Raw genomic sequence first — 27,915 nt, forward strand, 5'->3', positions numbered from 1 at the left:
AAGGGGGAGGAGGACTGAATGTAGCTTTTACAGCTGAATACTGATCAGAGCTAGCGCTGATACACACACAAACATGTATTTGGAACAATAACTCACGATAAAATGCATGTAGGACTTAGCAACAGTAAACATAATATTTATATAAAAGGGGCCCTCCAGAGCCTAAAAGTGTGTTGCAGTCTTTATTCAGTATTTGCTATAAACATTTGTTTCTTCTTCACTTTTACACATTTTCCCGGGGGGGGGGGGGGGCGTGTCCCCCACCCCCACGGATCGCCGCCCCATGCATGTCATACATAATAAGTATAGAAGGCTACAACTCATACACAGACAGATTTCACATGTGCATGTTTGGTCGGTCTCGTGGGCTCAAGGGTGTCGATTTGTATAGGTGCCAAAATATTTTCGGCAATGGATCAAAGCAACCAAAGTGGTAGAAGCGTGTGGCAAGTTGCACCCCTTCCAAGCGCGTAGCCAGGATTTCATTTTAGGGGAGCGGTAGTGAGCACGTGAAGCGCGGTTCCTAGGGGGTTGGGTGCAGGGAGGGGGAGTCCCCCCCCCCCCCCTCCGCGCAAAGCGCGGAAGCTTTGACGTTTCACTAAATTATTAGAGAAAGAAGCCGATTCGTTGGACCGTTCTCGACTCCTAATCCTTGTTTGAATCAAATTCCCCTTCCTCCGCGCGTAGCGCAGTAGCTCTGACGTTTCATTAGATTATAAAAGAAAGAAGACGATTTAATGTACCATTCTCGACTCTTAATCCTTGTTTGAATCAAGTTCCTCTTCCTCCGCGCGTAGCGTAGCGCGGAAGCTCTGACGTTTCATAAGATTATTAAAGAAAGAAGACGGCTCTATGTACCATTCTCGACTCTTAATCCTTGTTTGAATGAAGTCCCCCTTCCTCTGCGCGTAGCGCGGAAGCTCTGACGTTTCATTAGATTATTAAAGAAAGAAGACGATTCGATGTACCATTCTCGACTCTTAATCCTTGTCTGAATTCATTTTTGCCCATTCCTGCGCGAAGCGCGGAAGCTTTCCCAGTTTATTACATTATTAGAGAAAGAAGACGATTTGTTGTATCGTGTCCTTCATGAATTCAGTTTCCCCCTACCGCGTGAAGCGCGGAAGCTTTTATGTTTCAATAAATTATTACTCTTAATCCTTGTCTGTATTCATTTTCGCCCATTCCGCGCGTAGCGCGGAAGCTTTCACATTTCATTTGATTATTACTCTTAATCCACGTTTGAATTCAGTAGCCCCCCTAACAGCTTTGCCCTGTTCGCTAAATTATTAGAGAAAGAAGACGATTCGTTGTACTGTTCTCTATATTAATCCTTGTCTGAATTCAGTTTCCCCACTGAAAATAAGTTGTGTCACAAATAAGTTGTGACATAATTATCTTTCTCCAAAAATGAAAAATGTTTTAGGAAATATCAGCAAATAAAATGAGTGAAAAAAATAAAAATAAAGATACAATAACGTGAATTTTAAAAAGGGTGAACGGAAACAACATTACTAGAGAACTATTTTATAAGTCATACTAATGTCCGAAAATCTTTCTCCTTGTCTCCGATCTCATCACGAAATCGTCACAGACTTCATCTATGTTTACACTGTCCAGGATTGTCTGATGTGCATTGCAGATTGCTACTTTTGTGCTTCGCGCTTAATATTTAGCTCGTTGCTTTTGACGCACTGCATTTCTATGATGCTGTTGATTGAATAAATTCATCAATTCCTGATGAAGCCGTATGAGCGAGAATTCAATTTATTCTTGTCTCATATACGTTTGTCTTATTAACTTCGTATATATATGTATGTATTATGAAAATGAGATAGCAAAATGTGTATATTGATGGTCATCTTGCGAATAATAACTATTAACTAACCATTAACTACTCTCATCGGACTCTCATCATTAATTTTTCTCTTCATTTTTAATTTTTTTTTTATGGTGAATTATTGGGGGGGGGGGGGGGGGTGATTGTACAGGCCATCCCCCCACCTGAAATATTGGGGGGGGGGGGGGATATATCCCCCCATCCCCCCCCCCCCCCCCGGGATCGACACCCATGCGTGGGCTGTATATATAGTCATTAATACTACCCCGAAGTCAGAAAGGAATCTGGTGTTGGAAACAGGATTACCTTAAAAAAAAAAAAAAACCTACAATGAACCCTGACCCTGATTAGAAAAAGAAGAAAAAACCAAATCGGTGAGGTGCAACGACGCTCATTATAGTGTGTGCCCACCGTACCCCTCCTCTCTTCTCTTTCTCTCTGTCTTTCCGACTCTCTCTGTTTCTCTTGTTTAATTGTCTATATTAATGTCTTCCAATTTTTAAATCCGCCCTCTCTCTCTCTCTCTCTCACTCACTCTCACTCTACTATAACATATCTCCCTCTGTTATGTGCCTGTCTATATCTCTCAACCTCTCTTTCACTGACTTTCTGTATTTCTGTCTCCTCTCTCCTCCCTCTCTGTATTGACCTTATACGGCCCTCGCACTCCCCATATTAAAACAGTGAATCATATTGTATCCTCGACATTATTAGAACATTTCAATCACAAATTGACAATTTCAATGATCATGACAAATTAGTCATGCAACATCGAGCGCCTGCTGCGCCTCCTCCAGCAATAATTTAGCAAAAGAGCATAAGACAAAATTGTTTTTTTCTTCCAATTATTTCAGAACTACCACTTTACACCGTTCTTCTTTCTATCTTACTGATGGGGGGATAGATGAAACACAGGTAAAGAGTGTCTTTAAAATTCTGAAACACCTAAAACACCCCCCCCCTGTTTGCCAAGGGGCGGGGGGGGGGGGGGGGTGTTTGAACACCCAAAACACCCCCCCCCCCCGGCCTCAATACGCCAATGTATAGGCCTATGTATGTACTATGCATGATAGACTCTGATGATAACAACTCTTTATTTTTAGGCCGAAACAGGAATCATAATAGTCTAGTTTTCAATCTGAAATAGACTTAAGTGTAACGACATTTGAACAGGGTTCTAAATATCAAACATATTCTAATAATTATCTTGTAAAAGTTTACATAATTTAAACTCCTTTAAGTTGTTTTCACATGATAACTGGGCTAATCGCAACTGAAAGAAATAAAAAAAAAAAACTCTTAGCCCCTGAGAGGTAATTCTGAGGTGGTCTTAAATAAAGGCTATCTTTGGCGTCTATTTTTAGAATGACATACCATTACCAGTAAACAGGAGTGAACTTGCCGCGAGATTTTATATGTAGAGTTGCGGAAGACTGAATTACTTAGTCATTTGACGAATTGGCACGGAGTTATCAGGTTATTGCTGTAAACCGGTGTAATCATGGATAGAATAAAAGCGAAGATTTCGAGTATAGATGACCGAGGAACGATAGCAGAGCGAATTTCAGCAGAAAAATTCGCCGATTTGGGATTGAAAGGTAAAGTTTTTTTTATTTTACTAGACTGCGTTTAATGACTGTGTACATATTCCGTATATAGTTTGTGTACTGTGGCAATAGGGATCCGACTCGGAATAAATGCGGATGACTTCCGCTGTAAAACTGTGATGCCGCATCTTCGTGAATAGGGACTTTTGATTCACACGAAGACAAAGGGGATTGCTACGATCGACGTCCTTTTAATGCACTGCCTTGAATGGACGTCACACGTATCAGTCCATGCAAATCTAAAAGTCCCTTACATGTATGTGCGCCTGTGAACTGTGGTCACTTTCAACAAAAGATAACACAAATTATCTAAATTCGTTTTTACTTGTGCAAAGAATTCAGAGGCTCAAAACGAGATGAAATTACATAATATTGTGATGTGTGTTCCTTCTTCTTCTTCAAGATAATCTGCCTCCTTCAATACTGAAGATTCTTGCAGATGCCGTATACGTACTCGGCCTGATTGGGGTGTGCAGGTGGACCATTACACCGGGGTTTCCCCCTACTCTTATACGAATAGTGCAATGGGTTCTTAACGTGCAAGGGTGGTGACTCTCCTGTACACGGGGCCTCCGTTTAACGTCCTATCCGAGGGACGGAGTGTTTTCCACTTGACATAACCTGCGTCTATGAACAAGGGAAGGGGTACGTTAGCACACAACGCAGACTTCAGTCATCCGCCTGGGTGGGAGTCGAACCCGGGATCTTTGGTTCGACAGGCAGACGCTTTACCGACTGAGTCAACTCACCTCCTTTATTTGTTGTTGTCTAAATTGTCTAGAATAGATGTCCTGATATTAAAGTCATATTCTAATCTAATTCCATTTAGAATTAGGGTGTCTGATCGCGCACCCGATGTTGTGTGCTAAAATTCTTCCCATAGAGATTGCACGCATCCCTATGCGGTCTACGTGCATTACGCGATCATGCAAAAAAAGTCAAGTTTTTTTTTTCAATTCGAACTTCAAACCTTTATCTGTTGTGATCCTGAAGGTGATACTCGATAAATGAGGTGTCATATGAAAGAGCAGGTGAATTCCAATATTTCCACAGGGCGTTGCCTCGAAATTCTAAAAATATCTTGGTCAAAACAGCGATTTAAACATTGTGTCCTGGCTAACTCCGAGGTTTGTCACTTTTGAGATATGACGCCCCGATCGATAAGTAGTCCCAGTCCTAAGGAATTATGTATGTGCTTTTTTTTTCGCTAGCCCCCAGGGATCACAACTGACAACAGTTTGAAAATACCCTTCTCCACATTTTTCGGATCAGCTAATTAGGGAGGCGTGACTCTGCTCAGCCCAAATCCATGGTGACAGCGCTTAAAATCCGCTGATGCATATGCATTTAGATCACGCAACGTTCAGCGGCGCTTAGCAAATTTTGTGCGTGCTACCCGTGTCGCAAGCCTTTGTACACACTATGACGCGTACGCAGCGTTGAATATGTGTAGGCCTATTATAAGATGGGTAGAAGAATCCCTGCAATCTGATTGGTCAATCTGTCTGTGATGCGCTTGCCCGTACCGTGTGTGTACTACTTGTGTGTGTATTCGGATCTGTCTGTGCTGGCGTGATGTATTTAGTGTGCACTAAGAGAGTGCATCTTCGCATTATCCCCATTGCCTGAAATGTATATGTCGCTAATGGTTAATATGCATTCATCAATTTGCAACGGGCGTCGCTGGGAACGAGCCCCTTGTTCACGTGACATTGTTGAAGGCGGGCAATTCGCATTGTACTTGTCCCCACTGCCTGAAATGTATATGTCGCTAATGGTTAATTTACATTCATCAATTTGCAACGGGCGTCGTTAGGAACGAGCCCCTTGTTCACGTGACATTATTGAAGGCGGGTAATTAATTTAAAAGGCGGGTAATTTAAAGGGCCATCTAGTGCAGCGCGTATGCGCTGCATACGTAATTACGAGCATTATCGAAATCTACTCGATTTACGACTCTACTCGACTCCAGCTCTGAATTGGTTTGCAATTGACGTTTTTACTCTGTTTTTACCTGGATTCAACTAGCTTTTCATCTGACAGCCAGCCCCAGCCAGCATCATGAACCCTGAAGCCGTAAGTAACTTTTTGAATTGTTTTCAGTCTCCTCCAATAAAGAAAGAATACATGACATTTCAGGACCTTTCTATTTTTTTCTCACATTTCGACGTCTGGCAAGAATCTAGTACTGAGTGCAACGGCACACAAAGGGAGTGCCTCTTGGCATATTCTAAAACAGTTTCCAAGAACCATATCAATGTCATTTCTATACACTTCGGTAATCTTAGGAGGAAGACAACGTACAGCTTGAAGAAAGGGAGGGGGGATGAAGTTGTACAAGAATTGCATAAACTAGTGTCGGGGTTGGGACCAAACTGTTCAAAGATTGGGGTATTGGAGGGTGATGTTCAAGCTGCGTTGTGTAACGAGTATGACCGTGAGAGGATGGGATGGGCGTGGATGACGAATGGTGTGGTTTTAGAACTCTATGCGTGGGGTAGGAAAAATGATCTTTCCACCGAAAGTTTCAAACAGTTGTTGCGTGCGCTGTTTGAGGTTGATGATAGTGTTGGTAGTGTAAGTACACATAGGCTGCACAACAAAATACGAAAGGTAACTGAACAAAGGAGCTCTGGATTGAATGAAAGAGACTTAGACAAATTCTTGAACGAGGTGTTTGTAATTTTGCCCGTAAGTGGTAATCAGGCAAGTGGGGTTGGGGGGAGAAGAAAGCCGGATGGTGGGAAGAAGAGGCAAAGTGGTGGGAAGGGAAAGCGCGGGAAAGGGGGTTCGAGGCCAGTTCGCGAGAGGGTTAGTAGAAGTCAAGAAAAATCCAATTGTAAATGTAGATTTCGAAAGGAATGTATAATACTCAAAACGAGGTTAAGGAAAATGAGAGTAAGGTTGACCGGCGTAGAAAAGAAACTTAACGACTACAAATTAAGTTTAGCAAAATCGGAAGTACAAAGGCGACGATTTAAGATAAAAGATGAAGGTAGGAAAAGGGCACTTGATAATCAAACAAAGGCAGTAAAAAAAATGCAAACAGAGTTGCTCTCAAGAAAAATGAAAATTTCGCTTCTTGAAGAACAAACAAAGCAGTTCAGAAAGTTAAAACAACAAAAAGGGGCGATGAAAGTAATGTGGAAGAAAAGTCAAGTACGCTTGATTTATCTAAAGAAAAGAAACGACTTGCTTTCGAAAACTATCCAAGAAAATAAATCTCTCAAACGAAAATTGAAGAAAATGACAGTTAAGTTAGGCAAATTAGCGAGTCCGCTATCGGAGATTGTCATTCAGTCAATCGAAAAAGGCAAGTACACAGATGAGGTTAGACAGGTATACCAAGAGTTAGAGTGCAAATTTGGAGTCAGTTCAAGGAACTGTGAAGGGGTGGTAAGGTCAATAATCGAGGGTTTGACAAAAGCAGAGGTGGGGAAATTACCAAAAAAGGACTTTGCAGCAGATATGTTTCAAGAAGCCAGAGTTCTTAGTCAAATTCAAGTATTAGATACGCTGATGAATGAAGACCAGTCAAATCTGACAATAGGGGGGGATGGCACAACAAAGGGGGGTCATCATTATGGGGCTTTTGATATTCACACACAAGATGGTGACTGCTATGTCATGGGGGTAAGAGAAAGTGTGGGGGGTACCGCCGAAGAAACTTTAGGTTTAATGAAGGAAGTACTAGAGGATATGTGTAATGTTTTAGACGATGAAGGGCCCCAGAAGATGAACAAAATTCTTCAAAAGATGAAAAACACTATCAGTGATAGGCATATTGCTCAAAAAAAATTCAATGAACTCTTACAACAGTATAAAAGGGAGGTGCTGCCTAAGGTTGACAATGGGTGGGATGGGTACAGTGAAATTCAGAAGGAAAGGGCAGTTAGTATGAACAACTTCTTTTGCGGCTTACATTATATGGTGGGATTAGCAGATCAATCGTCTCAAACATTGAATGTATGGGAGAAAATGATATTTGGTGAAACTAATGTTGGTGCCAAAAAGGTTGGGGTCTCATCAAAGGGGAATGAAGGGGGTACAGAGAGACTAGTCAGAACAGTATGCAAGGCCATACAGGACAGGGGTTGTGAAAAGTCAGGAAAACCTGTTCAATTTCGGGCATTTTTAAGGGAGAGAGGAAGAGATTGGGTGCCACTCGCTCCATTCAAGGGAAATAGGTTTAATATTTTATTTAAAAACGGGGCTGGCGTGTTCTACCTTGCAAGCGATTTAAAGGATTTTTTTAATGATTACAAAGATGATAATTTACTAATGAGAGCTGTCCACGCCGACCTACATGTACCACATTATCTGGCGGCGTGTAGGGCTCTTGGTCTCATTGACCGGTTCGTTACCAAACCCCTTTGGCAAATTCTTGAAACAAAAGAAAACATTAACACGATGAATGATAGATACAAAACGATGATGAGTAAGTTTCAGGAATTTGCGGAAGATTCCTCAGAATTCATGAAGGGCAAGTGTAAAATATTTGATGATGTAGATATTCCTAACGATGTAATGCTAGATAAGTTAGTTAACCATGAAGGGGATGACCATTTGACCCAACAAGTACTTGAAATGCTTTTCATTGGGTTTGTAACCGTAACGAATAGACTAGTACATGATCATCTACAGGATAAGTACAAAGACAAAGACGGGGAAGTAGAAAGCGTGCCAAAAACAAATGTATCTGTAGAAAGGGACTTTGGAATGCTTGACCGAACAATGAAATGCAAACCCAAAGCAAAAACAAACTGTTTGGAGAGCATTATCATGTATTCCAAAAACCAAACAAGCAAGTGGGTCTCCACTTTACCCGAAGATAAAAGAAAACAATATATGGAAGTAGCGAGAAAACAAAAACATGTTCAAAAACAGAAGTATGCGATGCGTGCCAAGAAAATTTGGGAGGGTAGGGAAAAAGCAATTAGGGACAAAAGGGAAAGCAAATTGCACAAAGAGGAAAAGGACAACGTAAGAAAAGAAACAGTATACAATGAGGTTAAAGATATGTGCGGGGGGATCTGGACTAAGGCTAATGATGTCACGGTGGGACTTGCAAATCAAACACCAAAACAAAAACTAGACATTTTAAAATTGCAACTAAAAGCTCGAAGACTTGTGTTCGGTGACAAAAATGAAAACGGTATTTTGAATTTTTCGGAGAAGGGCAGGGTTAAGACATGGGTTGAACTCAATAAACAACTACTAACACTCATTACAAAAAGTCAGGAACGTGCGAGGTTAGTAGAGGATGAAGATCGGGAAATAACAGAAGCATTGTGCGCTCCTAATGAGAAAGTAGAGGAATACAAAATAAAAATGAAACGGAAAAGGGAAATCGAGTTGGAAAGGGCTAGAAAGCGTCCCAAAATAGGAAGACAGGTGCAGTATAATGATCTGGTTGGGAAGATAATTGAACACTTGATAAAGGAGGATAATGACGAAAAATGGTATAGCGCGTTTGTTAGTTCTAAAACCAATCAGGGATTAAATCTTGTTTATCTTACTGACACCAACAACGTCTATTCTTTTAGCCAGGAGGAAATAAGGGCAGACATGGAAACAGGGGATATATATGTGAAAGAAATAAAAGCTACAGATTTACTAGGTTTTAAAATAAGACACAAGTTTAATGTAGAAGGGAAAAATGTGTGGTTTACTGGGTACGTAATAGACGCAGAAGAGGGGGAGGGAGTAAATAAGCCATGCAAAGTGGAATACGAATACTTAGAAGGGGAAGGGGAAGAGGAAGAGGACGAAGATTTAGAGACATGGGAAGGTCTCCTTCTTGAGGATTATTGGAAGGGTGAGGTGAGGCTGTTGGAAAAAATGTGAATTAATATGTACAGGGAACATATAGGTTTTTGTAATTATTTGATAATGAATTAAGGCAGTAACATTCTTTTTTACCTACCTCATAATCAAGAATGCTAGTCATGTTTAGGTCACACGTTCTCCTTCTTCATCTTCTGCTGCTTTAAAGGTAGTAGCACTCATTTGCACACCTCCCCCAATTTCGACGAAATAAATGGACAATAACTGGAATTGTGCTATATAAATGATTTGATTTGATTTATTCATTTATTACCGATTTACAAGTTTAAATATTTACATTTGACAGCAATTTATATATCGTACATTGGAACAAAAAAGCAACATGCTAAATTAGGTTAGCCTCAAGATTGTTTTGAATTACGTCTAATAAATATTAAAATTAAAGTGGTACAATTAAATTACAGAGGTTCATAATTGTTATTAATTCAATTATTAAATACCTAGTACAAAATGAGGTGTACATCTCTCTCTTTACTCAAGGTCGGTATCTGAGACGGGAGTTCCAGTATACATGGCCTATGTAGAGGGAGTGGTGTGTGGGCCCTGTTGAGGGATACTTGTTTTATTTTCGACAAATTATGTGATAATATTTTTGTAGTGTATAAGATCACTGAATTTATAATTTCATCCCTCTAGATCAATACCTTAATCACGGGACACAGCCTCATACGGGACCTCGGCCAGTATTCACCCAACCTAAATCTAGCTAAAGATAATATCGAGATTCACGGGTTCCCTGGAGCAACGGTAGGTTCCCTCATTAACAAATTTCATTCTTTATCATTTCTTAAGTACCAGCTTGTCATTTTCCAGATTGGAGGCAATGACATCTCTGCCCCACACTCCCCCCCTGACAAGGTTATGAGGGACATCCATCACCTCGTAGACAGCGTTAGGTATCTGAACCCACAAGCCCATATCACGTTCATGGAGTTACTTCCTCGTAAAAAGACTAGAGCTCACAAACATGACGTCCACATTGATATTTATAATTCTAGGGTAGATCAACTAAATGATTTGCTAAGAGAATTCCTCCCTTCTGTACAGGCTAACTTCTGGCAACATTCCCGGCAAATTAAAGACCCATGTAAGTTTTACAAGGATGATGGGGTTCACTTTGCTTACCTACCTCCATACTTTAAGTCCGTTAGAGGGTGTACCATAGAGGCTCTAAAAAACTAAACACTAAAAATGGGACCGGCCCACGAGACTGCTTTATAAATAGAAAAAAGGGAACTTGCTTTCTTAATGCTTTCTAACTTCAGTGATCTTTCACACTTTCATTTTTTTGCTATAAGATTTAGATTCAAACAAAACACTCAAACATTGTAAGGCTGAAATGAAATTGTTTCAAGGTAGCGTAAACTAAAAGCCAACACTTTATGTAAATGGTCCAATGCGTTTAAAATTACGTTTGTATTTTCTTCCGTCCGTCTGTACTTCCGTCCGTCTGTACTTCCTTCCGTATTTCTGTCCGCCCGTACTTCCGTATTTCCGTCCGTCCGTTCTTCCGTCCGTACTGCCTTCCGTCTGTTCTAATTGTGTCCGTCCGTTCTTCCGTCCGTACTGCCTTCCGTCTGTTCTAATTGTGTCCGTCCGTCCGTACTTCCGTACTGCCTTCCGTCTGTTCTAATTGTGTCCGTCCGTCCGTACTTCCGTACTGCCTTCCGTCTGTTCTAATTGTGTCCGTCCGTCCGTACTTCCGTACTGCCTTCCGTCTGTTCTAATTGTGTCCGTCCGTCCGTACTTACTTCCGTACTGCCTTCCGTCCGTTCTTCCGTCCGTACTGCCTTCCGTCTGTTCTAATTGTGTCCGTCCGTCCGTACTTCCGTACTGCCTTCCGTCTGTTCTAATTGTGTCCGTCCGTCCGTCCTGCCTTCCGTCTGTTCTAATTGTGTCCGTCCGTCCGTACTTACTTCCGTACTGCCTTCCGTCCGTTCTTCCGTCCGTACTGCCTTCCGTCTGTTCTAATTGTGTCCGTCCGTCCGTACTTCCGTACTGCCTTCCGTCCGTTCTTCCGTCCGTCCGTCCGACTACCTTTCATCCATCCATCCGTCCTTTCCGGTCATAGCTCATTTAATATGCAAAATACTTAATTATATATGCAAAAATGTGGTTAACTTCCTTGGTAGTATAATGTATATAGTATAATGGAGGTAACTTTATCTAAGCTTAATTGCTTTGACTTGTCCATATTTGTATTTCGCTTCTAAATTGCAACTCGTTATTAATTAAATTTATAATACCTAGTACAGGGGTACATCTCTCTCTTTACTCAAGGTCGGTATCTGAGACGGGAGTTCCAGTATACATGGCCTATGTAGAGAGAGTGTTTTGTGGCCCCTCTTGGGGATATTTCGCTTCTAAATTGCAACTCATTATAGTGTTATTAATTAAATTTATAATACCTAGTACAGGGCTACATCTCTCTCTTTACTCAAGGTCAGTATCTGAGACGGGAGTTCCAGTATACATGGCCTATGTAGAGGGAGTGTTTTGTGGCCTCTGTTGAGGATATTTGGCTACCAAATTTGTAACTAAAAGAATTATTAAATTTCATGAATGCTATTGAAACTGCAGTGTGCCATGCACCAATAGTATTAATGCTACACGTACCACATGCAATGCAGTGGAATCTTAAATAATATCTGAAATTTACTTTTCTAATAATTTCTTTATTGATTCTTTTTCTTCCATATCAATCTGCATGGCATGTCATGTCATGACTGGATACTGGGAGAGAATAAATACTCGAGACTTATAATGGCAGACAGAGGTAGTGGACCCGGTTGCTTCATGAACTGATCCTTGCACTGCTGCAGCTCTCAGTACGACCATCAGAACTGTTTGTGATGCTGCAGATTGCTGAAGTGATCACCGGACGTTTCCTGTCCTAGGAAGGAGCCTGTGAAGAACTGATTACTCCATCAAATGATCATGATTTTATATTTTGTTTTTATACTATGTCAGAAAATTATGTAATATTTAAGTTGTCAATATCTTTAATTATGATTTTATATACCGGTATTGTTTTCATACCATGTCAGAAAATTTGATTGATTTAATTAATACCCATTTAAAATTAAAGTTCTTCTGTAATATTTAAGTTTTCAATATCTTTAATTTTGATTTTATATTATGTTTTTATACTATGTCAGAAAATTTGATTGATTTAATACACATTTCAAATTAAAGCTCTTATGTAATATTCAAGTTTTCAATATCTTTAATTATGATTTTATATTTTGTTTTTATACTATGTCAGACAAATTGATTTATTTAATTAATACCCATTTAAAATTAAAGTTCTTCTGTAATATTTAAGATTTCAATACTTTTAATTTGGATTTTATATTATGTTTTTATACTATGTCAGAAAATTTGATTGATTTAATTAATACACATTTAAAATTAAAGCTCTTATGTAACATTCAAGTTTTCAATATCTTTAATTATGATTTTATATTTTGTTTTTATACTATGTCAGACAATTTGATTGATTTAATTAATACCCATTTAAAATTACAGTTCTTCTGTAATATTTAAGATTTCAATACTTTTAATTTGGATTTTATATTATGTTTTTATACTATGTCAGAAAATTTGATTGATTTAATACACATTTAAAATTAAAGCTCTTATGTAATATTCAAGTTTTCAATATCTTTAATTATGATTGATTTAATTAATACCCATCTAAAATTAAAGTTCTTCTGTAATATTTAAGATTTCAATATTTTTAATCATGATTTTATATTGTTTTTATACTATGTCAGAAAATTTGATTTGATAGATTTAATTAATACCAATTTAAAATTAAATTTCTTTAATTTATTTAAGTTTTCAATATTTTCAATTATTAGTTGGACCAGTAGCATACGCAGGATTTTTCACAACAACTCAGCCAGCCGCTGAATAAGTGGGGGGGGGGGGGGGGTAGTTAAAGAGCACATTATCATTGTGAGCCTGTGTTTACATCATTTTGTCTTATACATGTAACTGTTATCATCTGAATCTTACAAAGAAAAGGGCATACTTATATAATATTGGTGAAAGGGGGGGGGGGGGGGAGAGCACATTATTATTGTGAGCCTGTGTTTACATCATTTTTTTTCTGATACATGTAACTGTTATCATCTGAAGAATGAAATGAAATACAATTTTTCAAAGAAAAAGGGCATACTTGGTACACATATTTTTTGGCTAAATAGATTCTGACTTCTTGAAATTATTTTAAATTGTTTAAAAAATGAAAAGGGGTATGATAAAAAGCATATCACATCCTTATGAAATAGGCCAGATCCAAGAGCATTTTGCTTGGTTGCACATATATTTCAATTGCGACTTATGATCGCAAACGTGGGCCGTAGGGGAATTTTCCAAACTATTGATTTAGGCTGTTGGGTTTTTCGCCCCTACTTGGAGATGAAGTATGACGGTGCAGTTTTGGAAGATGCACCGTTGTAGTAAATTACTGTAATCATATATCTATTATCTACATTTGAAATGTACCGATAGATTATTCAATTTTTTTGTATAAACATTGCCACTTAACGATAGAACGTAACTTGGTCTAGATATACATTGCTTGAATTATTTTTGCATGCAAATTACTGTAGATATTCAGCTACATGTATCCTTCACTTTTTGAATGATGATCTTAAGATGATTGCATATTTTCTCATACCTGCATACAGACTGCAGAGTATTGTCTGTGTCAGACAAACAGTTGTAAATAATTGTAAATTAAAAAATCAACCTGTGATTGTTGGTGGAATAACACACAAATAATGAATACAAGCCTTTCTTTTGTACATAAATAGGAGAACTAGAGAGCGAGGAGGGGAAAACTACTGAAATCTAGATTTAGGGAGAGAGAGAGGGAGAGATCGAAAGAGACTAGGCAGGACAAAACACGACATTGATATGAAAAAGAGAACAATAAAATAAAAAGATAATAATACAACAAAATTGGACAATGTTTGAGTCAGAGAGCGAACAATAGAATTACGAGCAAGTAATAAAATGGTGCGTACAAATGTTAGCTGAAGATGGGGAAAATGAGAGACAAAATAGATATTAGGGAGTGGTAATGAGCGGATATAATTTCAAAGCACAAATCATGCAACATGCAAGGGTAAGAAAAGAGAGTGGGAATTAAAGGCTACATTAAATAATGCAATCGATAGTCAAAACAGAAAAGAATGATAGAAATTGAAATTTAAAAAATATAATAAAGCACAACAACTTGTTTGTTTTTATCATTAGATAAGTGAAAGAGATCGAGGTCATGGTAACAAAAAAGTGAAAGGGAAGGGGGAATCAAGCAAAAAAGAGTGATGTGATCCGATGAACAAATGAGTACAAAATAATTAAAATCATGTTGGCAGTGTCAAGCCAGACGGCAGACAGCCAGCGATCAATGCATCATGATTATACCAGCCCATTGAAGCTAGTGCATTGACGAAATCACCGTACACTCAAGCTCACTCAGTCACTGCATGCATTGCACTGCACTAGCAGTTGTGTACCTATAGCTACAACAGCACGATTGTATTTTGATCTGAATCTAATATCATTAAGGATCAGGCGGTGTAAGGAAATACCAAAGTATTTTTCGCAACAATTAATTCATGCAACAAAGAGATTGTTATGAATACGCACCTGAGCTTGGGAATCCCCCCCAGCTGAGCTGACGTGATGACTCAGCGCGCGATCGCCAGCTGCTGCCAAGCTTGGCTCAGCTGAGATCACGTCATCATCGCCCAGCCAGAAATGCAGCGCATGCGCACGAGGGAGCGATGACATCATGTGAAATGTCACGGGTCATCTGGAGAACGGACGCGTATGCGGATGCACACTGAAGACGAAGGAGGAGGAGTTTAACGATCGCGCTCAATAAGCGCCGCAGCTAAGCAACAGGCGTACGCTATGCATATAGCGCTACGCAGATTGCTGCTCGAGCTGCTCAGCTGTTGAGCACAATTTGCAACTCTGCGTGTAACATCTTTTTCGACCATTCTGATCAAAATCGTATGAATATTGAATAGATTTGAGGGGGCTGTATCTTTTGATAGAAACATCGGTTAGTCTTGAAATTTAGAATGGGTAGTTATGAGTCAATGATTTTTCTAAATATCCAACAATAATGGTGACAAACGATCCGAAAGTGAAAATTGAAAAATCGTCCAGACACCCTATTAGAATTATCACAATCAATTTATCAATCACTGTCAATGTCAAAAAACATTGAAGCAAAAAAGTTAAGTAAGAAAAAAGAAAAGAAAAGCAGGTCAAAAAAAAAAGAGGGGAGGGATGATCGATGAGAAACTTGAAGTGATATTTGTTCATATTATGATGGATCTAGATCTGTCTCTAATCTACATTTTAGTATTCCTCCGCTACAAGTAGCTGTTGGCATTATTTTTTCTGGTTGTCTGTCCGTTCGTACGTCCGAAAAATCTTTCATTATTATTTATTGTTATAATTTTGCAGACATCACTCTACGCCCGTATCAGTTGGAAGGAGCAAACTGGATGATTCAGCGTTTTCACAGGAAGCATGGATGCATTCTGGGAGATGAGATGGGGCTAGGGAAAACGTGCCAGGTATTGTCAAACTTTAGCTCACTACATCTAAGATATAAATATCAATAAGAACATTTCAGGACCAATTGAAAAATGAATAAACCTGTAAACCAAAATGATATCAAATTGAACGACATGCCTTTTTCCGGTTGTACCTCTGATTTCAAATATGAGTAAAGTAGTGAAGACATGTAAATAATTTGCACCTCCTTCTATTTGATTTTTATTTTATTTCTGTTCTGTTTGATTTGCCTCATTTAATCCCCATAATATTATATTTTTGAATCTGCGATAGACGGTTTCCTTTAGAACGTGAATATCTCAGAATATGTGTATTAATTTGAATTCCTTTTAATTTTTGTTGAAGATACAGGGGACTTGATTATGAATATTTATGAATAATCTGAGTAAACATTATGAAAATCTGCAATCAGTTTGTCTCTTTAACTTAAGTAAACATAAAAAAAAAAGATTTGTGTGTGTCGGTGGAGTGTTATATTTGCATGTCGAAATTGTGACTACTGGGTAATTAACACACTGTTTTTTTAACGTAAAAACTTTTTAAAATCCTTTCTAGACTATCTCACTGCTTGTTTACATTCTTGGATCTGAACTGGAATGCAGTGAAGATCCAGCGTTAGTAGTGAGCCCTCTCTCTGTGATGGGAAACTGGCAAGATGAATTGAAGAGGTACGTTCTGATGCAGTAAACGTACTTTAGTCAAATTACCGCCCCCTCCCTCCCTCCTCCTCCTTCACACAAGAAAAGATGATTGAGACAGAGGTCCATACCAATTTCTTTTGATAGTGAGTCCATACCTATTTCTTTTCATAGGGGTCCATACCAAATTCTTTTGATAGTGGGTTCATACCAATTTCTTTTGATAGTGGGTCCATACCAATTTCTTTTCACAGTGGGTCCATACTAACTTCTTTTCATAGTGGGTCCATACCAATTTCTTTTCATAGTGGGTCCATACTAACTTCTTTTCATAGTGGGTTCATACCAATTTCTTTTCATAGTGGGTCCATACTAATTTATTTCCATAGGGGTCCATACTAATTTCTTTTCATAGTGGGTTCATACCAATTTCTTTTCATAGTGGGTCCATCCCAATTTCTTTTCATAGTGGGTCGATACTAATTTATTTTCATAGGGGTCCATACTAATTTCTTTTCATAGTGGGTCCATACTAATTTCTTTTCATAGTGGGTCCATACTAATTTCTTTTCATTAGGGATCCAGACTGGGTTTCAGGGTTTTCCTGCATTAACCCCATGTTTAAATCTTGAAATTATAGGGGTCTGAGATAGAAGTTGGGCATCTATCTGTCCGGTTGTGTATTAGGGTCAAGCACTGTATGAAGGTATGATGATGTAAAAGTTTCTTGTTGCTGTTTTCCTTTGATTTGCATGAGGCTCAAATTGTAATTTTTCTTTTCCACTCCTGAACACTGATACAATTCCAGGCTTTGATTGAGATCTCAAGGTATCAGACTAAAGATAACTAATCCAAAAATTTGTCCACCTTGTCTGAAACTTAGCAGGTAAATCATGGAGTGACTGCTTCTCAAATAATATTCTATGTAGGTTAACAAATTCTGTACTGTCTGTGACTAAGATCCTGATGTTGAATATGATAAGAACAGGGCACTGTGATATCCAACCACCTGTTGTTGTTTTTTGTTTTCTTTTAATAGGTTCGCCCCTCATTTGAAGGTAGTCTCCTACACTGGAGACAAGGAATATCGAGGGGAACTCAGGCATGAACTTCGTTCCATGGAAAATGTCAATGTCATTTTGACAACTTATGAGGTAAGAAGGAATGCAGTAATAATAATAATATTCCGCTTTTGCATAGCGCTTTTTACTACATCTACAATGTCTCTAAGCGCTTTACAGATATACTACCGCCCCGGTTACTGGATTCAATACTTGTCGCACACTGCTATTAATAATAAATGAATATATTATAGGAACATGTAACCCCCTAAATAAAGAGCAAAATATCTTTTGGTGATTTGTGAACTTAAAAGGGAGTAAATTGATAAATTGTCATCTGTTTTTTCTCCCTAGATTTGTCTGAAGGATGAATCCTTTTTCCAAAAGTTTTCCTGGTCAGCTTTGATTGTGGATGAAGCTCACCGACTGAAGAACCAGAACTCACTCCTACATCAGTCTCTAAAAGAGGTAAGAACAAGGGTCAGGGGTCATTGCTATGACTACCATTGAAAGACACACCTCTTTTGCTGTCATGTATTTATGTAAAAACGTCCTTTATGGACACATATAAGCATGACGGATAGTCGACCTGTTCGAAACGTTGAGCCACTCCCGCCACTCATCCTCTCCAAGTGCTATAGTTCTCCTTAGAAATGTAAGCTAAGAAAGATAACCAACAGTCTTTTTCAAGACTACACAAACAGTCCTTTTCAGGAATACACACCCTCAAGAAAGATTACAGAGAGTCCTTTTCAGGACTCCTCAATCCTCTCTCTCTCTCACATGGTGCACCCCAAGCCTACTGTATATCTACATCACCATGCAAGCCGACACTTACAAGCAGCATCTAGGACTTAGTCTGTTTTATGGTTTATTTTAAATAGCAGGGTTGCCACTGAAGAAACTATTTTGTTGTTGCTGAAAAGGGAGAGTGAGAACAGGAGAAGAAAAGATGGTGATAAGACCCTTTTTCACACCATACCCCTAATTGTAGGATCGTAAATTCACATTTCATTTTCAAATGAAGACCCCGCTCATTCCCCCCCCCCCCCCCCTTTCAATGGCTGTAGACTTCTGCTACACCACTGACCAATATGGTAGATTGGTGTAGCACGAGACCAGCCATTGATATGGTAATGTGAAACCTGTATATAAAGACCGGGAGACAGGAAAAGCGGTCTTTATGAGCAGTTGGTCTTTATGTACATGTTCCTTTAAAGCAGGACTGCACTACTTGAATCTACTTGCGCCTGCTATATAGCCAACATTGCCTAAGCGGTACCCATTGGTCCCCCATGATTCCCTTTTTCTTATGTTCATTGAGAGCTGATAATCTGCCAGTGACCACGCAGGGAAGTCTAATCCCTCCTGGCCAAACTAATGCAAATAGGCTTTATTGGGAAATTCTGCTAACGGGAAACCAAAAATGTGGTCTTTACAGACAGGAGGCCTTTTATACAGGTGGTCACTAAAGCAGGTTTGACTAAATATTTTCTTTCTTTCCTCATTTTCTTACAGCTTGATATCAGACACATAGTCCTCTTGACTGGAACACCAATCCAGAACAACCTTCGAGAACTCTTCGCTCTCCTCTCTTTCGTCGCCCCACGTGTCTTCAGACCCAGTCTTGCGGACAAGTTTGTAGAGACCTATGAGGATATGAGTGATGATCATGGTATGTGGTAGTTCGACTCCAAATTTGTTTTCGAGTAATTGATTGCACTCCTTTTTTTTCTTTGGTAAAAGCTATTTTCCTCTAATTCAATTTAATTTGATTTATGTTTGTGTGTGCAATTCAGATGATTATTTAGTTCCTGTACATTTGAATAGCGTTAGATTAGTTTGAGTTGAATTCAAGTCCTTTATATCTACCTCACTCTGATTTACTTCAGTACTGTGCTCATGAGGTGGATACAATCTAGTGCTGCAAAAATGAATTGATTTAGATGGAAATTTCTAGCTAAGATGATGATTGATATTTTTGTGTTGTTGACATTATTCTAAAGTTTGTCTGCCAGAGAAAGATATCAACCTTGTCTAAAACTGTCAATGAAAATGTATATTATTGAGATTATTACAAAATCCAGATTTACTAAATGTCCTCATTGGACTTCCTGACATAGATATTTTTCATTTAAAGCCCCGCTGTACTTCTTGTACTTACTTGCTCCCTCTATATAGAAAACAATGCCTAAGCGGTGCCCATTGGTCACCCATGATCTCCTTTTTCTTATGTTAATTGAGAGCTGATTTGATGAGATAACTACCTGTCAGTGACCTTGCAGGGAAGTCTAACCCCCCCCCCCCTGGCCAAACTAGTGCAGACAGGCTTTAATGTAGTTGAAGTTGATTTTGTTTCTTCTTTGTTTCAGTGAAAGATGAGCTGCACTCCATGCTCCTGCCATTCCTATTGAGGCGTACAAAAAATGAAGTGGTCCTTGATCTGCCCAAGAAGACTGAGGTAAGAAAAAGTTTCACAAAGATCCTAAGTCGAACTTAACTAAAAGTTGGACTTAAACATTATGGAGAGCCGTTTGTAGCCTTAAAATAAAAAATATTAAAAGGCAAAAAGTATTTTAGACTTTTCATAACTTCCATATCAAGGACTTGATGATAATATAAATGATTTGAATAAACATTTTATGCCTTCTAAAATAACTTATACAAAACATTTTCAAAGATGCTTACGGCTTTCCATAATTGTTAAGTCCAACTTGGAGATAAGTCCAACTTAGAGATAAGTTCAACTCTTTGTGAAACACCCCCCCCCCCCTGGATCAATTAGAAGGTGAAATTAAACCCCTACAAATGATTCATTTATGGATATGCATCATCCGTTATGTTGATAAACAGTTCATTCATAAATAATATATTATAGTTGCTGGTCTGTAAATGAACAAATGAACAAAATATGATTGATATCAGCAAATTGTAACACATATTGCATGAGAAGAGTTTTTGACCCCCAGTTGTTAATTTCATTGTTTCATTGCTGACAAAGTGTGTTTTTTCCTGTCACAGTGCATATATTTTTCAATATTAAAAACAATTTTTTTTCCTCCGTATTCTGCAGGTCATTCTTTTCCATGGATTGACAGCACTACAGAAGAAACTCTACAAAGCCATTCTCACAAAGGACCATGGTAAAACTCAGACTAGTTCTTCATCATTTTGTCTGTTATGGCATCAGAACTATGTGAAATGAATTAAATTGAAATGGGTTGGGATAAAGTACATATGAGATGAAACAGCCAAGAAAGAAGTAGATCAGGTGCATAAAATTGTAGCTGTAAACAGTTTGCATTTAGAATTGCATATGTAATGAAATAATTTCAATTATGATAAGGACTGAGCGTGAAATAATCGCTCCCAAAATTTGAATCTTTAAAAAATCTATAACCTATCTAGTATCTATTCTGCTTTTTGTTGTTCTTTTGGGGGGGGGGGGGGGGGGTGCAAAGAACAACAACAATCAGAAAAATTCAGAAACAACATTAGATTTATTACAGGCCCCCTTTGATATATATTAATGCTTATAACTCATTCTGTTCCCTATTTTTTAGCTGCTTTTGAGCAAAATGTCGACATGGTCGGAATGCCTCGTACCAGGACAAGTCTGATGAATACTCTGATGCAGCTACGCAAGTGTGTCAACCATCCCTATATCTTTGATGGTAAGTACCTTTCTTTTTTGTAATCCATGATTGATTTGATAAGCCGTAACATGCATTTCATTTTATTTCTCTACAAAGTATTTTATAAAACCGCCATAGATCATTCTATGCAGCATTAAAATTTACACTTTGATATATTTAGCTTATGTAGTACTGTATACTTAATGTGTTAATTAAAAAAATTCTTTTCTTTTAAATATATGTTATCTAGGTGTGGAGCCTGAACCTTTTGAGCTCGGAGAGCATCTGGTTGACTGCTCCGGAAAACTCCATCTCCTGGACAAGCTATTGATGTCTCTATGGCAACAGGGTCACAAGGTTCTTCTCTTCTCGCAGATGACCCGCATGCTGGACATCCTGCAGGACTACCTGGGTTTCAGAGGTAGGGGTCAGGCGACAAGTCCACGTTGATATGATATGGTCGTATAATCTTGAAAAGAGTTATTCATCACAGTATTTGTATGTGGTTCATTAATTTGGCTATATATATATATATATATATATATATATATATATATATATATATATATATATATAAAATATGATATTAATGAGTCATGACATAATATGATACTTTGTTTATAGCGCAGTAGAGCATATTCAAAAAGTGACTGCGCTGTATAAATGGACCTATTCTTCTTAATATTATTATTATAAGACAGAGATGTCTCTAACTACAAGAACCCTAATCTCTAAGATCAAAAAGGATTCCCATGCTTTAGTTTACGTTTCTTCCCATTCTGGACAGGTGTCATGTAGTGATCCGAGAAGAAGAACATGAGTACCTATTCAAATTGAATACATCTGTATCATAACTTCCCTCATCAGGTTATGAGTATGAGCGTCTGGACGGTTCCGTCCGTGGAGAAGAGCGTTACCTGGCGGTCAAGAACTTCAACCAGCGAGACGACACCTTTGTGTTCCTCCTCAGCACCAAGGCTGGAGGTCAAGGGTTAAACCTGGTCGGGGCGGATACGGTCATCTTCGTAGATAGCGACTACAACCCTCAAAATGACCTTCAGGCGGCTGCCAGGGCTCACAGGATTGGTCAGACGAGGTAAGTTCTGCTAAGATCACGAAGATCATCAGGGTTACTTGATGGAGTAATTTAAAAATAAATGATGAAAACGATGTTCATCTTGATCTCGTTTCAAATTCTGATTCTATAATCTAAGACTTCTGAACACCTCTTGAGAATCTGGAATTATTCTTTTATTGTAGTTATTCTAATACCATAACATCAGTTCTTAAAATAATTAAAACCAATTTACAAGAAATAGAGTTCATCATCTCAAGTTTCTGAACACATAAAATGCATCCAGGCATTTGCTTATGATTACTATAATATTACTTTAAGGTTGGAAGTTTTGTAATTGAAAAATTCTGAGTCCCAAAAGAGAATCTAGAGTTATTCTTATACCTTGAAATATTGTTATTCAATTCATTTTAATTCAGTTCAAATAAATTTATTTCCAAAACTTAATCAAAACATAAAGTGACTCTCACACTCTGCCGTGTAGGCCTACCGTGTGCCACCGTGCGCGAAAATGTCTGCGGACGGTGGAGAACGGCGAGGGCACACGGTGGTTCGTTATCAAAGCGGGCAACACGTTAATAGGGCGTTGGCGCTTATTTACACCCGGTGGGACCCGGCGAAAGTTTTGGGCATGTTCAAAACTTTGGCCGGCTGGCACCGGCCGCAAGTAAGCGGCAAGAGGACGGTGTTGAATGGTATGAGGACGGTATGAATACGTTATGAAAACGGTCACACTGTATGAACACGTTCACAACACGCTCATAACCCGTTACAGAACGGTGATGAACGGGCAAAAAAAAAATCCACCGTCTGCAACGGGTTGTAAGCGGGTTGTGAACGTTGCCGTTCAAATCGGGGTATTTATGGCAGTCGTGTCATGACGTCAGCAGTCCGGGGACTCGCTCACAGGACGCTCCGAGCGGTGAGGGGACGCTAAGTGACTGGTAGGTGGCTGCTACAAACCCGGTGCACACGTTCGAGACCCGGTATGGAAACGGCCAAAATTTTCAACAAAAGTCAATCTGGGCGGTGAAGACGGTAGAAGCACGTTCAACACCCGGTATGCGCCCGGTGAGAACGGTCAGAAGATGGCAACGAAACGGTGAAAAGATTAATTTTATGAATTTTTTTTTTGCGGCCGGGGACAAGTTCGCTCAAAACCCAACGTTCTGGACTCTGTTGTTTTTTAATAGCCCGGCAGGTGGACGGTAGGCCTACACGGCAGAGTGTGAGAGCTCCATAAAAGAATACTTACTTAAAATTAATATCAAATGGCATTTGCATCATAACCCAGAAAATTAAACTGTAATTATCCAACATTAAACGTTGATAAGCAATAAACGCATTTTTGAGATTAAAAATATATAGGCATAATATTTTTTATAAATTAATTACAATTTTAAAGAAAAATCAAGAAATCCACTACAAAGTAGTGCTTGTATTTGTGTGGATTACTCAAGAAAGAGAGGAAGAAAGAAAAAATGATTAATTTACAAGAAACCCTATCAATATTCTTTTTGGTTGCTGCAAAATCGTGGAACCAGCTACCTACTGCTGTGCAGAAGGCCTCATCTGTTGACCACTTCAAGAAATTACTAAAGTCACATCAATTCTGCTAAAAATGACTTTATTACTAGCCTACATAAACATGTACTTAACTGATCTCTGAGAAGTGACTAGCTTTTGTTTATAAGTTGCCCAAACACTGTGGAGTGGTGTGTGCATTGCTTTGTAACAAGCGCTTTGTAACCACAAGGAAAAGGCACTGTATCAAATATCTTTTGATTGGTTGATTGATTTGTAGGCCTGTAAAGATCATCCGTCTGATTGGTCGTGACTCGGTTGAGGAGCTTATCTTACAGAGGGCAGACGAGAAGCTGAAACTCACCAACGATGTCATAGAGGGCGGCAAATTCTCTCTAGGAACGAGCAACAGTGGTCTCGCTGGCAATGCTACTCAGGTAAAACATGTAAACATTCTTAGAGTACTAGTTATGAAGTGTTGTCAATTTGCTGCTTACTGGTATAGGCTATCTGACTATACTCAAATATGACATCATTGTCCTGCCAAGTTAGGGAGTCCAATTTTTTAGTGATCATTGTATAAATAAATGTTTGTATAATAGCATCCAGATGCACGATTTATTCTCTCAACCCAACTGTTAATACAGTATATTATGAATACTGTATGCTATATAAAGGAAATTGTGTTTGAAATTGAACTATAAATGCTGTAAGAAAATGAAACAATGTCAAATAAATTTCATCTCTTCGATTCAACCAGCTGGCGGACATGCTGAAGTTTGGTCTGGACAAGATTCTCCAGTCTGAGGAGAGTTCCGTCAAGGACTTGGACCTCGAGGAGATCCTTGGAGCTAGCGCGGGAGGAGAGTGGATGGTGGATGAAAGGAAGGATGAAGAAGACAAGGAGGAGGAGAAGATGGAAGATGATGAGGGCTCAGATGAAGAGAAAGGTACCGTGTCTGAAATTTTTACTCATAGAATCGTGCTTTTGTTCAGTTTTCCTGGTTGTTCCATGGCCCTAACGTTGAAGGTCACCTCAAGATAGAAGAACAGGAATTAAAAAAAAAAAATTCAATGCTACCCCATACTTTCACCAGTACAACAAATGCCCAAATACTAGTCGTTTTATGATTATACTGCTTCTTCGTCTTCTCCTTTTTCTCCTTCTTCTTCTTTGTCTTCTTCTCCTTCACCTTCCCCTTCTCCTCCTTCTCCTTCTACTTCTCCTCCTTTTTCTTCTTCTTCTTTGTCTTCCTCTTCCTCTTCCTCTTCCTCCTCTTCCTCCTCCTCTCTATCTTCTTGTTGATTATGATTATGGTTAGTTATAGTAGTTGTAGAGGTATTGTAATCTTTTTTTAAAACATTGACAAATTCTTGTGCTTCCCCAGGTCACATGTACATGTTTGAAGGGAAAGACTATTCCAAGGAGACAAGTGCAGCAGACAAGAAAGCATTTGATGAAATGATGTCAGGTAAGGTTCCCTCCAATGTGACCAAGAGAAATAGCTCTAATCAAGGAAACAGCGGCTGGTGAGCCATATTTAGTGTCAAACAAATCACAGCCAGAGAGGAAACACAACGTCCAGTAATTTAGATAATTTGCTTATTTTCCATCCTAGCTTTTTGCACAGTCAGTTAGTGAGTTTTTACGGGCAGACTGCGTCTTTTATGTTGCCGAATTTAATTGAAAATCCTCTTATAGTAGATGCCCGAAGAAAGTTCATGACTACTTTAAATAAAACATAAATTCCTGTAATGATAAAAGAATTTTCAGCCGTGTTTGTTTTATAGCTCAAAAAGCTCTGATCCAAGTCTTAAAAGAAGGAATTTGTGGCCAGCGAGGTGACGCCCTATGCAAAAATTTGAGTGTGTTCCCTTTTTTCTAATCTTAACATGGTGCACATAGTGTTTACCAGCAGTTCCTGTCTTTTCCATTGCCAAGACTGTCAAAATTTCCAGTAATGACTGATTGATTTTATCCATGTTTGTTGATCCTGTAGCCCAAATAGCATTGATTGAGGAAGAGGCTGGTGGGTCGCGGACGATGAGAAAGGGTCGCGGCCAGAGGGGAGACTCGTTGGAGATGATGTCGGTGTTACCTACGGTGGCCCGGAAGAGAAAACAACTGACAGAGGAAGAGAAGGCAGAGAGGAAGAAGAAGGTAGGAATAGCTAAAGTAATTCATCAGTATGAGATTGGAAAAACCATGTATGATGTGATAGAAATATGCTACACTTATCTAAGGCTTTACAAGACAGTCATGCATTTGAATAGAGTTGCTAAGAAAAATAATTTAAATGAATCCAAAAATGTGCTGAAGTGGTAATCTAGGAAGTTACATGTTTGCAATTCAGATTTTAATATTATAGAAAAGGCATACAGGATATTTTAGTCAAAAACAACAAAAACTTGCAAAGAAAAATTCAATAAAAAATCCTTTTCTATTTGCTTTTTTTTTCATTAAACAATTATTTAATAAGAAACGTTTGCTTACATTTGATATACCTTGACAACATTGAGTTAGTTTTGGGTCTGTCTTAAATTACTTAAAATTTAATCCCATATTCCTTTACTAAATACTCCAAAATCTTATGGTACTTGAATCTGAAATGCTGACCCTTGACAGTGTCATATCATCAATGCTGTATAATATGAGTAATATTTCAAATTTATATAGCGCTTAATACATCGAGGATGTCTCTAAAGGCTTTACAGATGTATTATTACCCCGGTTATTGGATTCAGGCTTGCCCGCAGACAATGTATGCACATTTTTCACTTCTTGGGGAGCATTCCAGCCAGGCACCATTTTACAGACGCTCACAATGCTGAGCAAACCATGTTCGCTTTCACATCCTACCAGGTACCCATTTAACACCTGGGTGGAGAGTGGCAAATGAGATCAATGTCTTGTCAAAGGACATTAGTGCGGCTGCGGGACTTGAACCACAGACCTTGTGATTCACAGTCCTGTGACATATCCCACTCGACCATGACACCTTTTTATGCTGTCAACCACTGGATTTCTTTTTATTTCAGAGAGAGGAGAACGCTGCTAAGAGAGCAAAGTTGATGGAGGAAGCAGAGATGCAGAGAGCAGAAGAGAGAAGACGAAGACTGTGAGCTCCCCTTTATGTTATGTCTGTTACATTGACCCTTGAGTATAAAGACCTCAAGGGAGACAAGAAAAGCAGTCTTTATATGTGTCAGGGCAGGATTGAATTTTAGGGTTAAATTGATCACATATTGTTCTTCAAATCAGCAACAATAATTAAAACAAATTATTACTACATGGGCGAGAATATTGTCAAAAAATTGAAAAATTACCAATTTTGATCGAAAAACAAAGATTCCGAATTACTCAACATGTTGCCAATTTAAAGATTTTAAAGCTTATTTTTTTTTTTTTTTAATTCCTGGCATCAAATGATATATTCATGCAACAAAAAATGGATGCAATGTGTGCAGAATGAGGGGGGGGGGCGGGTTTGAGTCTGATTTGTTGATCTTGTTAGCTTTTTTTGTATCATACAACTTTATTGTAGAAACATTTCTCTGTAACTGGATATAATTGGGATTTTGATATAGAGGTGATCCTGTTCTTTGTGGCATGTTAATTACGCTAGATTATTATTTCTGTCTTTCTAGAAAAGACATGTGGGAAGCCAGGGGCTATGAGTCTTCCAACGTTGCCATGGAAACGGAGGAAGATGAAGATGATGAGGCGTCAGAGGATGGGAATGTCGATCTATCGGGAGATGCTGAAGATGTGGGCGTGGCCCTTAGATACGTAAGGGGCGACGTGACACACCCAATCAATACTGGAGATCAGGATGCCATTGTGGTGCATTGTGTTGGTATGTTCATCGCTGTTTTTGCTCATTTTAAATAATTTAAAGATGACAAAACCATCTTTAACACTGTCAGAATATTTGGACATCTTAAATTCATGTGTCTCCATGATATACTGGCACAATCACGTTGCACATTTAAATTTATCTACTGGGAAATCCTCCTTAGTGAAGGTGATGGGAAGGAAGGTCACATTTTCTTCATACTCTCTCCCTCTCTCTCTCTTT

At 38.7% G+C, this 27,915-nt stretch overlaps 1 protein-coding gene across 2 annotated transcripts in view; it reads left to right on the plus strand.

Annotated features, from left to right (window-relative positions):
* Window positions 1–3,247: 3,247 nt before the first annotated feature.
* The window catches only part of LOC100892268 (chromodomain-helicase-DNA-binding protein 1-like), a 31,665-nt gene continuing 6,997 nt past the window's right edge, over window positions 3,248–27,915 (plus strand). For both annotated transcript variants that reach the window (XM_030981734.1, XM_030981735.1), the window contains exons 1-17: window positions 3,248–3,438; window positions 15,790–15,902; window positions 16,459–16,571; window positions 17,581–17,695; window positions 17,957–18,070; window positions 19,121–19,277; window positions 19,975–20,063; window positions 20,676–20,745; window positions 21,166–21,276; window positions 21,488–21,658; window positions 22,105–22,333; window positions 24,117–24,273; window positions 24,597–24,786; window positions 25,225–25,308; window positions 25,837–25,997; window positions 26,876–26,955; window positions 27,485–27,693. In XM_030981734.1, coding sequence (XP_030837594.1) covers window positions 3,342–3,438; window positions 15,790–15,902; window positions 16,459–16,571; window positions 17,581–17,695; window positions 17,957–18,070; window positions 19,121–19,277; window positions 19,975–20,063; window positions 20,676–20,745; window positions 21,166–21,276; window positions 21,488–21,658; window positions 22,105–22,333; window positions 24,117–24,273; window positions 24,597–24,786; window positions 25,225–25,308; window positions 25,837–25,997; window positions 26,876–26,955; window positions 27,485–27,693 — 2,260 coding nt within the window. In that variant the 5' untranslated portion in view covers window positions 3,248–3,341. The remainder of the gene's footprint in view (window positions 3,439–15,789; window positions 15,903–16,458; window positions 16,572–17,580; window positions 17,696–17,956; window positions 18,071–19,120; window positions 19,278–19,974; window positions 20,064–20,675; window positions 20,746–21,165; window positions 21,277–21,487; window positions 21,659–22,104; window positions 22,334–24,116; window positions 24,274–24,596; window positions 24,787–25,224; window positions 25,309–25,836; window positions 25,998–26,875; window positions 26,956–27,484; window positions 27,694–27,915) is intronic.

The sequence above is a fragment of the Strongylocentrotus purpuratus genome, unplaced genomic scaffold, assembly GCF_000002235.5.
Source record: "Strongylocentrotus purpuratus isolate Spur 01 unplaced genomic scaffold, Spur_5.0 spur5_scaffold_12, whole genome shotgun sequence".
Lineage (NCBI taxonomy): Eukaryota > Metazoa > Echinodermata > Echinoidea > Camarodonta > Strongylocentrotidae > Strongylocentrotus > Strongylocentrotus purpuratus.